At 41.3% G+C, this 17,211-nt stretch overlaps 2 protein-coding genes across 10 annotated transcripts in view; both read left to right on the top strand.

Annotated features, from left to right (window-relative positions):
- LOC135500074 (corticotropin-releasing factor receptor 2-like) overlaps positions 1-14,592 on the top strand; it is an 84,936-nt gene extending 70,344 nt beyond the window's left edge. For 6 of the 7 annotated variants that reach the window (XM_064791228.1, XM_064791221.1, XM_064791222.1 and 3 more), the window contains exons 3-13: positions 4,265-4,390; positions 4,617-4,705; positions 6,939-7,036; positions 7,303-7,426; positions 7,836-7,989; positions 8,430-8,493; positions 8,899-8,983; positions 9,510-9,595; positions 11,084-11,219; positions 11,493-11,653; positions 12,096-14,592. In XM_064791228.1, coding sequence (XP_064647298.1) covers positions 4,265-4,390; positions 4,617-4,705; positions 6,939-7,036; positions 7,303-7,426; positions 7,836-7,989; positions 8,430-8,493; positions 8,899-8,983; positions 9,510-9,595; positions 11,084-11,219; positions 11,493-11,653; positions 12,096-12,279 — 1,307 coding nt within the window. In that variant the 3' untranslated portion in view covers positions 12,280-14,592. The remainder of the gene's footprint in view (positions 1-4,264; positions 4,391-4,616; positions 4,706-6,938; positions 7,037-7,302; positions 7,427-7,835; positions 7,990-8,429; positions 8,494-8,898; positions 8,984-9,509; positions 9,596-11,083; positions 11,220-11,492; positions 11,654-12,095) is intronic. The other variant, XM_064791227.1, reaches the window with a different exon arrangement.
- Positions 14,593-15,868: 1,276 nt separating this feature from the next.
- LOC135500442 (integrin alpha pat-2-like) overlaps positions 15,869-17,211 on the top strand; it is a 40,936-nt gene continuing 39,593 nt past the window's right edge. For 2 of the 3 annotated variants that reach the window (XM_064791919.1, XM_064791918.1), the window contains exon 1: positions 15,869-16,722. In XM_064791919.1, the coding sequence (XP_064647989.1) occupies positions 16,556-16,722 (167 nt within the window). In that variant the 5' untranslated portion in view covers positions 15,869-16,555. The remainder of the gene's footprint in view (positions 16,723-17,211) is intronic. The other variant, XM_064791920.1, reaches the window with a different exon arrangement.

A 17,211-nucleotide genomic window follows, 5' to 3' on the forward strand; every position in this document is an offset into this window, starting at 1 on the left:
GAAATCGGTGTGTCGCTCCATTTGTCTATCACGCCAATATTTGTAGGCCCTGCGATCGATCAGGAATTATCAATAATTCGGGATATACATGTGGTATAAAACCTTCTCTTACCAAAGGAAAAACGCTGGTTGATTTTCTCTATTCAGTGTATGTGATGCAAATCATGCTGCGTTATTTCGTTGAAGACTTGCACAACTTTCCAGCTTTATTGAAACTTTCTCCATTCCAATGACAGGTGAGCTCGGCATGTTTGAAAGCCTGTCTCATTCTCAGCAAGCTGGGGAATTGACCCTCCAGAGTGTGTATTAAAACCTTCTTGGAGATGATAAGATGTTAGTGCGATCTTGGGACTAGTTTTTACCTGTGATAATTTAGCGCTTGTATATCAGGCTTCCCTTTGGCGAAAACCATGTAAAAAAATTAACCGGTGCATTGCAGAATTCTGTCGCTTCGAATGTGACGAGAAATGTCATTTGAACATAAAATGCCAAAGGCATAACATTTAATGTCAGATAGAATGGCATTATTCAGAAACAAGTTGAGAGAAGATACAAAATATCTTGCTGTCTCCAAGATGATGCCAGACCGTATGAATTCTGATGAGAAGAGGAAACGTGGATCAGGAAATTCATATTGAAATCAGGCCCCTTGGCGAAAATAGGAAGAAAGACAGCAAAGCGGTTCTCGTTCTACACATTGAGGGGTTGGCCTGAATACTGACAAGCGATTGAGTTTGTTCACGCCTCGCGCGCAAGCCACAAAAATGCCGGCTGCATGTAGTGGAATGCATTGGTAGTGCAGTGACAGGGAACCCGTATTGCACGGGTTCACCTGTACAATACGGTTGCATAGATATCAAGCAAATCACGTGATGCCTTGATAACCCCTTCTTTAATGTTTTCGGCCACTGGCGGCCACAACGGTAATGGATGAAAGTAAAGAGACGTGTGCTTTTTTTATCGGATAAGGGGACATTGCAGAAATCGATGCTGGAAAAGAAGTAAAATGTACATCTAATTGTTATAAAATTCGGTTTGGTTGTTGCTTTCAGGAGCAAGAAGAATAGTTGGATGGGCGGCCTTTTGGTTAATTGGCGTTTGCTGAATACAAACGAAGGTGGCTAAACAAACCTCATTGCACTAATGAACACACGTAATGACCAAACCTTCATGTCAACACAGACGTGAATGTACACTAGCTCATCACACAATCAGTCTAATTATCAGACACTGACTGCTGTTATTCCGCCTAATCCCAAGAGGTTGGCAATAAAGTGGAAGCGCATGCTATCAACGCAGCTGGTGATTAAAGCCTTGATTGGCACAAGAAAGGTCCAAATTTCAAATTGTCTTTGGCAGGAGTTGTTTAATTCTTTTAATTGAAATGGTGATACGTATTGCAGCTTTGAAATTAACGATTGGAACGTGTTTACGTTGTTGAACAATTATGGGGTGATTAAAAGCGCGTGTGTTGTGAAAAAAGCATTAGGTTACTTTCAGTTTCTGGAGAAATAATAGAAGGTGTAGGCTTAATCGTAAATATATTCTTTCTTGTTAGCACCATTGTACATTGCTTGCCATGTAGGCACATTAGAGACAGTACATAGGCAGGAGCCAGGTGTCAGAATAAATTTCACGAAGTCGCCAATAGGGGCTTCTTTGATCGAACTGATAGTACAACGTAACTATTCTCACGAGCAATATACACTTGATGCTGAAACAAAAACACGACCTAGTTCCAAACAGTGCAACGTCACATAAAGGAGCTACGGCAGACAAACTGCCTTCTGTCCCCCGTTAAGGAAGGTTAGTTAACTCTCGTTTCGATAAGGATCATACTAGTTCATCTAACGTTCTCTAAAACAACATTGCCTTCTGTCCCCCGTTAAGGAAGGTTGATTAACTCTCATTACGATAAAGATCACACTAGTTCATCTAACGTTCTCTGAAACAATATTGCCTTCTGTTTCCCGTTAAGGAAGGTTGGTTAACTCTCATTACGATAAAGATCACACTAGTTCATCTAACGTTCTCTGAAACAATACAAAGCAAGTCAACGCCGCAATAATTCACCAAATAGTGGCGAAAATGAACCACTGAAGACAATAAAAGCTAGAGATTCTCATTCTGATCACATTTATTCGCCCATTAGGTGGACACCAGTTACCTGTTACTGTCTTAAATATCCATCGTCGGCCATTACTTCAAGGTAAACTTCCGGTTTGTTGGGCATGCGAATGGCGACAACGGATATGGCATCGCCGAGGAACCGGAAGTGTGATGGAGAACGATAACAATGCGCGGTTTGGAGTAGTCTTGGCTTCTGTCTTTACTCTCGCTGTCATAGAAAACCGAGGCTGAGAAACCAGGAAAGCCTGGTTTGGAAGCTACATAATGGCTTGACCTGGGTACAATTCTTAGTGTGAGGACGGTGATATATCCGCATTGACTATGTTGTAGTCGGAGCGTCGCCTGATTCAATAATTCTATTCAATGAACGGCCGACAGTTCTCTCTTGTGGACGTGTTGACACTAATCTACATATTGGTGAATTTCCACCTATTTATCCAAAGTAACCCGCGGGAGGACTGATACATGAGATAGACAGATTGAAGGGGATCGGGGACTACGTCTGCCCTGAACAATTAGTATTGGTGATGAATATAATATATATTCAAAACACAATAAAAGTCTGTCCAGTCAAAAGAAGCACCTGGTCATTTTGAGATTCTGAAAGCCTTTAACATCTAAGGGGTTTTCAATTCACTTCAAAACCTCTGTGGCGTTCATATTGTGTCGACCGAAAACCATTAAAGCTTTTTTGAAACGTCGATGTTCCACCAATACTGAAATTTGTGGTCACGTTGGTGAGATCGCAATTGCATTGCTTGAGTGAAGAGAATGAACTTCAGACCAAAATCTTGGCATTCCTTGTTTCATCCCACGTTTACATTTATCATTCTGCACATTTTATGAGCTGATTCTATTATTTCTGCAACACCGACATCTGATATATGGACAGAGACAGAAAATACCGAGGTTCAACAAATTAGGGATAGACCAGTGTCTTCAGTAAACCACTAAGAGAGGATAACTGTTTTCTAACCATATTGACATTCAAATCATTTTCGCTTTCCAAAGGTGTCTTGCAGCTGCGAATTGTATTAATTTCTTGCAAATGGCACATTCGCCGTCAAGAGTCAACATTGTGTGGGCTACTTTGAAAGGCAACTCGGCTGTGGTAAAAGCAATAACGGCGGATCATGGTTAGACTTTTTCTTTGTGGCATCGGTGAACACTCCGACATGCTAGCAAATGAACATCGGGGTATGTACCTGGCCTCATGTTCTCGTCGACCGAAAAATTGCCGATTTGAAGGTGTACGTATAAGGGAGAGAGACTACTGGTAAACGAAACGTATTTTGTGACGTCGGTGCATTTCGTGATGGTTCCTAATGCTAAATGAATAATAAATGCCTCCTCCCCAACACTGTTTTCATGTTTGCTACAACGCACCCTAGGGGCCAAAAGGTGATATGTTTTAAAATGTTGATACTCTGGGGTACAATACGAATTGATGTATATCCTAGATGGCGGGTTTCTTTGGATCTGATCATCTCCTTCCCTAGCACTTAAGCCAACGGAAATTACTATATCCATTAACTGCTATTAGGTTTTGAAATGAATGATAATAAACATTTCGTATAGGAAATTGCGCTTTTCAGAAAGTTTGGATCTCTCTTAACATAAACACTCGTACAAGATCATTGAAAGCTGCTAGCTCTGACAGAAACCCCTAAGTTATTGTGAGTGGGTCATGTGCGCATGGCTAGAGAATGCTATTACCATCGATGCCCCTTTTAAGGCGTCTTTACATAAATATCTTCTGTTCCATTATGGCGGTTTATCCAGTTGACGAACTTTCCTGTTCACTGGCAACACCTTCTTAGGCTGCATTCGATTTCACAGGAAATGATGCTTTGCCTGATTCTTGCAAAGGAGTTTTTTCACATACATGTACTTCAGAGGCTGTTTTAGCATTTTCCCCGGGCCATTTTTTTAATTGTGTTGCTATCTCTTGTCTTTACAGATCTTAGCTAGACTTTCTGTAGCGGCATGTTCGACCAAATACATGTAACGTGGTGGCTTTCTATCATTTGTGGTCAGAATGCATCACAACTCCTTTTGGCCTATCTTTCTATTGCTTTTTCACATTCCCCATTTTTTTCGTTTTAAACCACGGCTCTCGTCATGCTTTTTTCAGATCTCGGTCAGACTTACTGTAACAGCACATTCGACACCGTAACGTGTTGGCCTACTACCCTAGGCGGCCACACTGCCTCGGTGGCCTGCCCAAACTTCTTCCTCAATACCAAGTTCGACTCCTCAAGTAAGTAGAAATGGAAATGGAATTCAAAATCACCACTTCGAAGCTGCTCGTATGATTGGCGGAGATGGGTTGCTTATGGACCGCATCTATCAGTTACCAAATCATATCATGTCTGTATACCATTCACTCTATTCGATCATTTAACATGACTTGAATTCAACTGGTTTCATTCCATGACACACAGCTACCATCAGTTACTTCATTTTCTCTTTTCTCATTTATCTAGAAAATGCCACAAAATATTGTAATTATAATGGGACGTGGACTGACATAGCGGACTACCTACAGTGTTCACCTATCAGTCCAGAAAAAGACGTGAGTACAGCGTAAAGTGTTCAAATCGCAATTATTTTCGATCGAATATAATTTGGACAAACTTCACTAGTTGGAAGTGGAACATACACATTGATACAAGTATCACCAAAATATTGCATACCTCACCAGGAGCTACGACGATGGGTACAAAGTATCTATATGTACTTTTCGAAAAAAATGTCTTAAGAATTCCGCCATTCTGCGTAATACGAAATGTAGAAGAATATAGAATGTGATTTACGAGTGTGGCTTAAATGAATTAGCACAGGGCGTGATAATACAACAGACCTTCGTACTTCGTACGTCGTTTACCGAAGGGAATGCAAAACCTGTCTAATATCATAGGTTAGCACGAAGGTGATGCAATAATGCTTACATGTATTCAGCAAATCATGGCGATCATAAAAACAAAAAATTCCAGTTTCTGAATGCAAACTCTGTAACTCCGCAAGACGGACGTTGCCAAACGATTAACCTTTCGGGAAAACAATGGGAATGTAAGCATTATCTACCTCTACAGAACGATTTAGCTATGTGTATTTGTCTATCGAGATAAGAAAACACGAGGTATTATTAATCACATAATGGTCGACTCGGTCAACATTCACGATAACTTTTCTTTTCTCTAAATCGGATTATTTCTCAGTCAGTTCGATATTGGGCTCAGAGACGCTGTTCTGAAAGGTCGATGCACTCTACACACCTACATGTATATGCCTCAACCCTTGTTATATCAAGCGCGGCCGTTTTTGTTCAGTGGACAATGCATTTTCCCTCCGATCGGATTCTTCCAATTTACTGCGTATCTAGTCCATCAACAGCTTTGGTAGACGTCACATGGCTTGTCATAGGGCCTAATGTTTTCTTGAATTTTTCCTTTAGTCGCACTACCTAAATCCCAGCTCGCTCTAACTCCGAGTCTTATGTTTCATACGTGACATACCCATTAGGTGTGAGACATTAATTGATTGGTAATGAGCTTTTTGCTGCGCTACTAACGCTTCTCTCGGCTACAGAGAGCAACCAATTACCGCCCACTTGAACAACTATATATTGTATTATAACACTGACGTATCATTCTGGTTTACTCCCATAAGTTCTTTGATTCAGAACCAATAGATGCATTTTTTAATTAAAATACGTGGATTTGCAAATAACGTCTACCTGCGATAAAAAATGGTGGCCTATCATTTAAGGAAGTTGAATTGACAACAAACCCATCTTAGTCTTGATGAACCAAAATATAATTTTCGCTGTCGGCGGTCAATGGACACATATTAATACCATCGATTGGTTGTTTTTTCATCAATTATCGCCTCTTTCCGCCAGCTGAGCAATGTACTCAATTCATCAATCAGCCAGACAGCGCTGAGGAAAACTGTATTTTTCAATCAAGGTTTTGTCAGTGGTTTTGTGATCCTTACATCATACTCTATCGAAAACGCTCTGGAGCACCACAGGCTTGCCTTAAATCAAAAATGGCGTCGTCCCAAATCCTTTATGGTTGCCAAATTCTCCTTTTACCATGGTGTGGTTGGGCAGCAGTAAATCTGCTTAAATGTTGGACCTCTCGAATGGCTTATTTCACAGAATACTCCGGTCCAGTCAGTATTTCCTCTAGCTTCTGGCTCAAGTATATAAATCTCTGCTCTCCTGTCGCGCTAACCTGTTGCCCTATCGGCGATGCTGAACGAATTCGCAACCATGATATTCAGCCTCAAGCGCGGAGCCCTAATCCATCATCTGTCATTCTCAACGATACATGCAAGCTCTGGGCAATGAAACAAAAACTCTTAACAGACCTGTCAATAGTGTTCTGCCAGCGCCCTTGGGGTGTGCTAAGATAGTGCTAGTGCGGGAACGGATCATTTGGGAGATATGTAGTGGATCCCCCACTGGATGTTCCAAGTATTTCCCTAATGCTGGCTACGTGATGCATTAAGGATGCTGCAGCTGGACTTTAAAGAGGGCTATTCTCAACCTTCTCCGAGCAGGCACTTTCCATCAGGTATGGACCAATCAGAAGACCCGTATCGTGCGTGTTCGGTTGAAACAGCATAGCTTACAGGGCTTCTGAGTGGCCAATTCTTGCGCGAGAGTCCCACCTTCTGGCTTGAGGCAGAAGCATGGTCCATGGTCTGTAAAATTATTCTGTGTTTGGAAGAGCTAATCTAAACATTGGGATGTGTTGTGTCTCTTTAGTCTCCTGACGTTATACGTCTCTACCTTGCAGGGTCAACTTGGGCACATAATCACCATCATCTACTATACGGGATTCAGCTTGTCCATACTGGCACTATCAGTTGCCCTGTCTGTCTTTCTGAAATTCAGGTAGGCACTAATATATCATATTAAAGGGCAACTTTTTTTAAATAAATTGTTATCTGCGAACCACATACGAAGCAGAAACAGGAACTTGGTATTGAGCGTTACTTTAAGTTAGAAATGTGATGTACCTTCCCGGGTTCAAAGAGTAATCAACCAACAGATGATTGTGTAATTCAAATGACACTGATATTATTCAGATGGTTGTTTCAAAGTTACCCTCAACTGATCTCCAAATCTTATGCCGTGTTGTCTAATGATCTCCCTTTCAGGAGCCTCCGTTGTCTTCGGAACACCATCCACTCCCATCTCATGCTGACGTTCCTTCTCGCGGCGATGGCCTGGATAGTCAATTCCTCGGCTATAAGTCACAACATACACGTGAGACACCCGACAGTAAGTTAATGGACGAGACAATGGTTGACTTGGCATATGTCTTACAAAAGCATTAGTTTCTATCTATATCGCCTTTACACCGCATAGAGAAAAGGGAAAATGTCAAAGCATCATGTTAAAGAGAGACTAGTGTGTATAGAAAGAAGCCAGATTAAGTTACCCGAAGTCACCGACAGAGGTCTCTCCTATCTCACAGTACATCGAAACTATTCACGCCTGTATATGAGGAATGTGATTATCGCTGAATCAAACAACATGCGAGGCACTGTCCATACGTATGGTCACTTCAAGACTTTAAGTTCAAATACTTCAAAGTTTCGGCAGTTTCTTTTTATTCCATTGAAATGCATATCCTCGTTAAAATGCAAACTTGTCCCTAGTGATTTATCTCTATCATTATATTTTTCAGTGGATATGCAAGTTATTGGTGACATTCTACAACTACCTACAGATGGCTAACTACTTCTGGATGTTTATAGAGGGCCTTTATCTTGCTACCATAATAGTTTTCGCCTACTCAACGGACAAAATGAAATTCTGGCACTATGCATTAATAGGATATGGTAAAGGCATTTTAATGTTGACAGGGTGTCTTAAAATGAATGTTGGGTACGGTTTCGAAAGAAAAATGTTCCAAGGAACTTCCATTACCATCTATTCAAATCGTAGACATTTTGAATGGGGGCGCACTATGCTTTTAAACTTCAGCGTTCTCTATGCATTTGAAGGTGTTATTCTTCAAAGAGTATTCCTGTTCCAAGGAATAATGGGCGTATTCAATTTCTTCCACTACAGTTGGGAGCAAATTGGTTTATTGGCCTGGCGACTCCGACTCGTCAGAGGTAGAGTCCGTCGCAATCGTTTCATGTTTCTCACTTAAGTTCTTTTGATAGTTGAAAAACTGTAATTTGTATAACGATTAGTTAAACTACTCAAATTGTTTTATGATAGCTAAACTACTGTAATTGTTTTTTATGATAGAGTGTAATATTATATGTTACAGGTATCCCCCTCCCCATCATCATAGCATGGGTGGTTGTAAAAATACATCTAGTAGACGAAGCTAAGTAAGTTGTAGTCATTGGCCGCTTTGATAAGAAATAGTTGAATATATATACCTAACTGCTGCTGCCATCTGCTACGAGATTTACGAATTGCAATTTAGCTACCAAGGTGGATCATCGATAATGTCAAATTTCCAGATGCATCCTTTGAGACTATATTATGTTTTAACTGTCGTCAGCAGATCTTTCCGTCATCCCTGGTTTCTATAAAAAGGAGATGTATCAATTTCTCTGTGGGTGATAATTATTGATAATGACGACCTGTCATTTGTAACAACAGCCGATCTAATTGCTAATCAGATGTGTATGACAGAAGTGTCGCGTGCAAATGATGTATGTAGTGATTTGTCTGGGGTAATCTTTGGATTCATATTTATCCGTCCTTAATGGATTTTTTTCATCTTTCAGGGATCCAAATCACGCATGCTGGCTTCCAGGAAAAGATACGTCTTATGACTATATTTTTATTGGGCCCATCCTCGGAGTGCTGTTAGTGAGTATGCTGCTATATGCCATATTTTACAGTCCATTCTTTCAAAACTGTACAGTAAGGAATCCCTGCGAGGTGGAGCTCGAGCTAAAATATTGGCCAAGGCCGAGGCGACAGTCCAAGGTTTTGGCGAAACAACAGCTCCAACCGAGACAACCTGATGATTCACCTGGGCTGTGGCTAAGAAGGTTTAAATATAGGAAGTGACTACTTGGCAAGCCCGGCTTACCAAACATCGACTTTTTCTTGCCCTCAATGGAGAGCCGAACTCATTAATCTTAAAGTAAAGTCTCCAGCTCGCCAAACAGGGTAGATTTTTTACCTGTTTGGCAAGCCCGGCTGGCCGAACAGGGTGGCTTTTTAGTGCTGTTTGGCAAGCGGCTCTCCAAACAGGACAAAAAAGATGCCTGTTCGGCGAGCGGCTTGCCGAATAGACCCGGCCTTAAATATATTAGTATATATGTATACACCTCCTTAAGGTAGATGGACACAGGCATAGTGGCTTAAATCTTCCGCGTCTTCCTTTCAGCTTAACGTGTTGTTCTTCGCAACCATCCTCTACGTCTTGATAACCAAGCTGCGAGCCACCAACAATCTGGAAACGCGACGGTATAGGTAATTTTCAATTTTCCCCTCACAGAGCACCTAGTGACGTCATGTGATTGTAGTGACCAGCACCGCCTGGGCTGCACAGGCGCACCACCTATTTTAGCAAAGCAAAAGTAAAGTATATCTTGCAACTTTTGAAGTGAGTTAATTTTTGCAGATTTATTTTCTTCTCATCAGTGCATTTTTTTTTAATCACAATTTTGCATTGTGAAATAAAAAACTAATGATAAAATCAAAAACTAACACTTTGAAATTCAGTCGAAACCAAAAAAGTCGTGGTCTCTGAGATCTCTCCATCGCAACAATTTTGAATTTTGATGATATTTTGATGTTTTTACGTGGATGACTCATTAATTAAATTTGTTTCCAAGGTGAATAAGTTAAAACTGATGTTTCAATTTAGCTTCGTGTTTTGGCTGGTGTAGCGGTGTACATCAGTGGGCATGGCATTGGCTGGGCTGGCATGATATGTTGTAACATTAGAAACCGTGATGCATGTACGTGTACGTAGGCTATTTGAGGCTACCTGGAAACAATGAGGAAAAAAATAGCAGAAATGTTTGGGGGGGGGGGGAATGCACAATTCCCGACATAAATGTTTGCTTGCAGTTAAATGTTTCGTTGCTTTCGATGTGTTAATGTGCTACTTTGGAGATGGATAATGACGCTTGTGCAGCCAATCACAAAACCCCTTTGTGCCCTGGTGTTGGTGTATGTGAGTGTGTGTGCTTTCATGACTGGTTCCACCGGTGTATGCTTTCGGCCTTTGAGGCAGTTTTTGATTACATTAGAAAGTTCCATCTGTTTACTGGATTTGAATGAAGTTTTACCATTGTACACACTGGCGTCTTCAGTACTGACTGTGGTTTCGACTGATCGACCACCGGACTGGGCCTTTAGGCCAATGCCATCGATCTTCTCATGGGAAGTTGCGAGATCGAACGAGAACAACTTCAGTCCTTAAGAAGCCAATGTGCACAATGGTGAAGATGTACAGAAGGGTCTTCAGTAAATTCGAATCCGGTGAGATTGAACGGTCTAAATGTTATTTGACTTGTTTCATGTGTAATTTGACCATTCTGATTTTCGTGAGGAAGATACTGCTCCCATCTTCGAGAGGACCTTTGTACAACTAGGAATAATTCGACTTAGTTTCCATTTAACTGCACTGCATGCCCGCATGTAGATACTGTCAACGTGTTGGACTTGTTACGCTAGTTGCAGTGGGACTGTTTCTTCCATTGGCGATTCTCTGCCGATCAACCTCGAAGAACCGTGTTCAGGATTCAGGCTGATGCTACCTATCATTCTATCAAGCTTTAGCATTTAAAAGAAAACCAGTTGCACGTATAGAACAAATCAAAGCATGTATATCCCAACGTGTTTCATTCACACACTGACGACATCAATTTGAAAGCCTTAACATTGCACGTATATACAATTAATTTAATTCGTTTCAGGCATTTTCATATTTTTATAACCGTTTTGTTCCAGAAAAGCTGCACGCGCTACCCTCGTTCTTATTCCGTTACTAGGCATCACCTACGTCCTGTTTATAGCGCCACCTAGCCCAGATCCCACCGTCAAATATGCGTTCAGGTTTATTACAGCGATTCTCACGTCGACCCAGGTAATTTCACCTTATTCACGATCAATTTAATTTATTCCAAAAGACCGAATGTGTTTTGGTATGCAACTCATTGCAATCGGTTGGGCGGCCTTGTAACTCCATCTCCTGCCAAAATAGGATAAAGCAAGCTCCACAGCTCCACGGGAGTAAATTATTCGAGCGGGACGTGATATGAAAATCCGAACTCCTTGGTATCGCTGATTTGTATATATTTCTTTATGAATCACAGCACAATTTTACATCTTTGTAAAAAAACTCATAATTTTTCAACAGGGTCTCTGGCTCTCCATTTTCTACTGCTTTTTGAACGGGGAGGTGCGCCAAGCTGTCAGAAGGAGATTCTCCGAGTGGCACGACACAAGATCTCTCACGACTCGCTTCACACGGGCGGGGTCGCTGGCTGGATCCCCTAACCGCAACAGCCTAAGTGTTAGGTATGTCTTTCGTGCATATGAGCTTCAATGCTTGATCCTCATCGGCCATTCGACGAGCGTCGACGGTTCGTGCGCATCGAGTACGAATTCTCTGCCGTAACTCAAGAACTCCATGTAAATGGTACAGCCCACTTTGTTGCCGTCACATATTTAAGTTCCTGGTAATGCCATGTTCAAGTTACTTCTTTGACTCAAGGTGACTCTTATCACCGAAAAAATCCATTCACTTTTGGTTTGTTGCCATTGCATACATCGGTCAGCGAGGTTTGGACTGAAATTGATAAGAAAATCGAATTTCTGAGAGTCTAAGAGCAGATGACAGTACATCAGTTCACACCGTCCTCTTACAAAAGGTGTGAAAGATACATAGGGACGCTTTCGTAAAATCATATCTTGATAACAATACAAGCATATTAAGCAACATCGTATTCTTATTCTTCAGGCGCAGCAATCAGAACATTCCGCTGGCAAACGGTGCTAGCATCACTGCGGCCCTCCAGAGAGTGGGCGACAAACGGGACAAAAACTACAATGAAAGTGACAATGACTCTTTAGACGGTAACTCGTCCGCATCGAAGAAAGGGAAGGCTTCGGACACTCCCTTAATGGAAGAAAATTACGTATGAAAACGGATGGTGTATTCGGTTTCCAACTTAAAAGACGAAGTCAGCATGCTGAAAAGGCTGTATGAGACACTCACTATTACAGGACTGATGAAAACTTTGCGTCGGGGGCAGCTGTAGGGAAGGATGAACTGTTCCGTAGGGGCAGCTGGTGTTGAAATGCTCAAGTGTTCCGTAGGGACAGCTGCCGTTGAAAAGCTGAAAGATGGAGAGGAAAATGAGACCACTGCGTTTTGTCCAGCGTCTCAAAAGGGGACCAGAAAGTTTTATCATAAAGAATATTGTGTAAAATCTAGGTTGGGAATCAGGCATAACAACATATAATGGCTGCGTCTGCCTTATAAGTTTACGAATAGTTTATTGGGCAACCATATGAGTTATCTGTCGCCAAGATAAACATGTGCGCGTATTTGGGTTGAATGTTACAGAGGGCTGCCAGCAAAGACACGTAATTGCTATGTTGCAATGCCCCTGGTTCCAGTTACTGTGCGTCACGCTATCTCAATTTGAGATAGACCGAACACTTCTGACGATGAGGTGAATGTTTTTTTTTGTACATAAGCGGTCACTGATTTGGTCACTAGGTTTCGTCGCGCCTTTCTTGGCTGTTGACAACACTTTGGACGAACTGGAGCCACGTTTTAGAGATTTTGCCCAACTATGTTGTGATAACCCCCAACCCACTCCTGACGAACTCTTTAGGCATTTTGTATTGGGTGTTTCCAATATGATCATGTCGTGTATCATATCAAAGTGTATATTTTCGTAGTCTGTATATAACCTAATGTTTTAGCCATAATATGATTAGATCACAAGTGGTGAAGTGAACTTCGAATCCTCTGAGCACGCTATGATTGTTTTCCTTTTAATTTTGTTTGCGAGCGGATGGTGTCGTCACCTCATGTCATCATTCATATTATTCGGTCAATTACGGAACATTACCAACGGGCTGATCAGCATGTGCCTGTACGTAAAAGAAGGCGTGCACGGGACTTTTTTCAGATATGTAACGGTAGACATTTGCCACTTGCCAAGCCTTCGAAGAATCAAATGTCTGAGGCACTGCTGCTAGACTCTCAAGGGATATAATAGCCGAAATCCGTGAGTTTGAGCTGTTTTTTTTGTTACATTCTATATAAGTAAGTCTGTGTTTCGTTATCCAAATCGTTTTATTGGTGACGATGTTTTTCATCGGTTCGTTACCATTATCGTCATCATATCGACATCATCATCAACACCATTATCATAGAGAGCACCCTTAACCATGTTAACTATCCTTGCTGTCAGTTTCATATGTTCCCTCTGCATTGATTATCACTGTTGATAAAGGTATTGGTTTACCTTTGAGAGGAAATAACGACAAACTAGAAGCAGACAAGAGACTAGTTCAGCCGAAGTGTCAAGGCATAGCTTATTCTCGTACTCTAGAATAGGAGGGCCTGGTCTTATTGTGCTGAAAGAAAAACCGATACATTTATCCACTGAGCTCATCACATTGATCTTTTCGACGAGAAAACGGTGGTTATGGATATGATTTTGAAGAAACAGAAGTCATATGCAGAAGTAGCGTCATATGTAGCCGGAAATATGAATCATATATTTTAGCTCCATGTCTTTTTTTGTCATTCTGAATCGATTGTAACGCTTTGAAATCGCGACCACTTTGAGCGCCAACTAATTTGATGATCGCAGTCGCCCTTTTAGCTATTCTGTCATCATCATAGGCGTCTTCATTTTCATCAACATGTCATCATCATCATCCACATCGTCATCGTCACATTGAAAGTTTTGAAAGTTATTGTGTAAGAAAAAGACAACGAAAATATGCCATCATGTCTACATGAATGCCAATGTATTGTGTGGGGAATAGGTTTGGCAATCGATCAACAATTACTGCAGCAGCCTTACTTTTTCTGAAGGAAGACTTGGCACTTGGCGGATTACTGTTCGGGAAATACAAAGTCACAAAATTAAGGCGAGCTTTGCCAGTATTATTCAAGATATTCACTGGGAAGATTCATTTGATACATTCAGAAAATAATTTTCATCCAATTGACGTAGTTATGCGTGACTTCTTGTCTGTGAGACTATAAGGACGACGTATAAATACGTTGGCGGGCAATCTGTGTTCTTCTGACACATGCTGTACAGACCATCACTTTTGTAATTCCACTCAATGTATAGGAAGATACCATTTTGTATAGATATGTAATGCTACTACATTTATTTGATGTTAAGAACTCCGTGTATATGTTTCCATATGCGTGTTAACCTATCACATACACATTGTAATAATTAAGATAATTATGCACTTAACCTGCTTACTTTTACTTTTTTCAATTCAAATCCAAACATAACAAATAATCCATGGTAATTGCAGCTCGTGAATGGACATCCATACTTTATAATATTGACCCTATCAACATGTTAAGTATGGAAGTCCATCATTTTCTCTATACGTATAACAAGCCTGCTATCGACCGCTTTGGTCTTTGTAGGGAAGGGTTAATCTCTGAAACATCCTTACACTCCCTTGTCTATGTAAACAGAACCTACTCCGATTTTGGCACTTTATTTATCTCCGGACAAAGGTTGTTGTCTTGTTCACCATTTCGCGGTTACAATGAAAATAGGGATTTGCTGTCGCTTCACCTTCCCGCTGGCAATGATAACAATATCTCTCGGAGAATTTTATCCATCGGAGAACTTTACGTTTTCTTCGAAGATATGATGCAGGGTGCTTCAAAATGATAAAAGTTTAGAATCTTTCTTTCAGTCAATCTACATGTATGTGTTGGTGAGAACAGCCCAGCATCCTGGCTATACGTCGATGTTCTGTTTCATGTAAAGATGTCTCTATTGTCGATCTATCGGGCATTTATATTCATCAGTCGATGGTGGTCAGAACGGCCCAGCATCCCAGCAATACGTCGCTGTTATGTTTCGCGTAAAGATGTCTCCTTAGTCGATCTATTGGGCAATGATGTGAAATTGACCATTAGTGTTAGTTTATAGTCATCGGTCTATTATATGGTGGTCAGAACGGCCCAGCATCCCAAGAATACGTCAATGTTCTGTTTCATGTAAAGATGTCTCTGTAATCGATCTATCGGGTATTAATGTAATGCTGACAATGTAACGAGCCTATAGCCAATCTGGGGAGGAGTTATCAATGATCCTGACCGCACTCTCTCTCTCGCCCCCGAGACTGGCGCAACAAGGCTAGTCGAGAAATATACGATTGCTTAAACTGGAGCCTTCAAGATTAAGCCTCAGACAAAGCGAGACCACATCATGAATAAAGGCATTAACATTAATCCATTAATCATTACGCAAGTAACCCATGCTGGGATCATCATGCTGAGCATTAGGATAAGAAGGGCTTAAGACACCAGATTCCTTAATAACCTCGTCTCCAGGAGGTTGAAAACCCTTCTAAACAACAAGTCAACATAAGGTGTTCATATTACTTTCCTGAATTCTCCTGGTGCGCGGGTTCACAGCTGACTGTAAACTATCTTCAGAGTTTATAGTACCAACTTAAGTTTGCCGTAAAACTCTTATCTATTTGACAGAAGCGATGCCCGTAATGTGTAGGTAAATCTCGCACCCTTGGTGATTCCACGTTACCTGTTGCGTCGAAGAGAGTCGCACTATGCTTGGATCTGTGTTCAGATGGAACTAAACCGCAGTTAAAGAGGGTTGTTGGCGTTCGCACAGAATCGAAATCTCATTCCATGCCGATTTTAAGTTGCATCCACAAGGAGGCATTAGCTTGAATAGTTCTAGGGCAGTTTAGGCCCTGTACCTCAAGTAGTCTAGGAACCAAGAGGATTATCTCCGACATGGTAGAGTGATCTCAAGTGACATACGTCTGAGATAGAGTGGTCGGTTGTTTGGGAAGCCACGTTTTGTTTTAGTGATGCAGCAGTCAGCTGATTGAACTGCAGAGTTGGCTGGACGGTTTGATTCGTTGCGAAGTGTAGCTTAGATTGAGTCCGTAGGAGAAGGATCATATCGTTACTGGAATTAAACGTCGGAATTGTAGCCTAGACGTCAATATTCCTTCAATATTGGATTCGATCCAGACCGAATTGATACTCTGACTTCGTGCGTGAGCGTCTTTCGCATCATTTGTTTGAGTAAAAACATTTGAGCTGTACAGTTCAGGAGGATCGGGTACCACAGAGATTGAGAGAAAAAGGTTGTGTTTTTCTAATTTTATTCCAATTAGAGTAGGCTCTCATTCCATGTTGATTGCGGGTTCGAATTTTGCAAGATGACGACTGCTGCAGAGTGGATAAGTGTTGTTGGATGTGTATCGCTGCTGCTGCATGTTGTTATTGGTTTCAATGTGGATACCCGGACGGCGGTGGTGCATTCTGGCGAAAGACGGAGTATGTTTGGATTCTCAGTGGCGCAGCACAGGGACCAGAGCATGAAATGGTAAGTGGTCGTTGGTTCGACTCTTTCATTCTAGTTGGAGTCAGTTACTTAATCAACTTCAGGACCAAATGTAAATAGTGTGAAAAGATGCTTTGCAGCAAATACTTGCAATACTTGTATAGAGTCATTGCAAGAATTTATGAAGACCTTGTTTATTTTTGGTATTAGTTAAGTTGGCCTATTTTTGGCTAATGAATAAATGTAAATCCTCCAGTTTCCGCTAGTTGAAGAGACGAAGTGACCCACTTGCACTTGCAATTTCTATGTAGATTTTCACCTGCTCGTTGTGCACTTCTCCACGGCTCACACATGATGCCTTCCGTATCTCAATTGACAAGGCTTCTGACCTGTAGTTGACGACTTCACTTTGTTCCGTAAACATCTAGGCTATTATTTCACAGACCACATAAGACGAGAGATTCATTTTGCAGGATTTGTAAACTTGATCTGAAATCAGTGATAATGGTGTTGACATTCTTAAGTGGGATA

Source organism: Lineus longissimus, chromosome 16 (assembly GCF_910592395.1).
Source record: "Lineus longissimus chromosome 16, tnLinLong1.2, whole genome shotgun sequence".
Lineage (NCBI taxonomy): Eukaryota > Metazoa > Nemertea > Pilidiophora > Heteronemertea > Lineidae > Lineus > Lineus longissimus.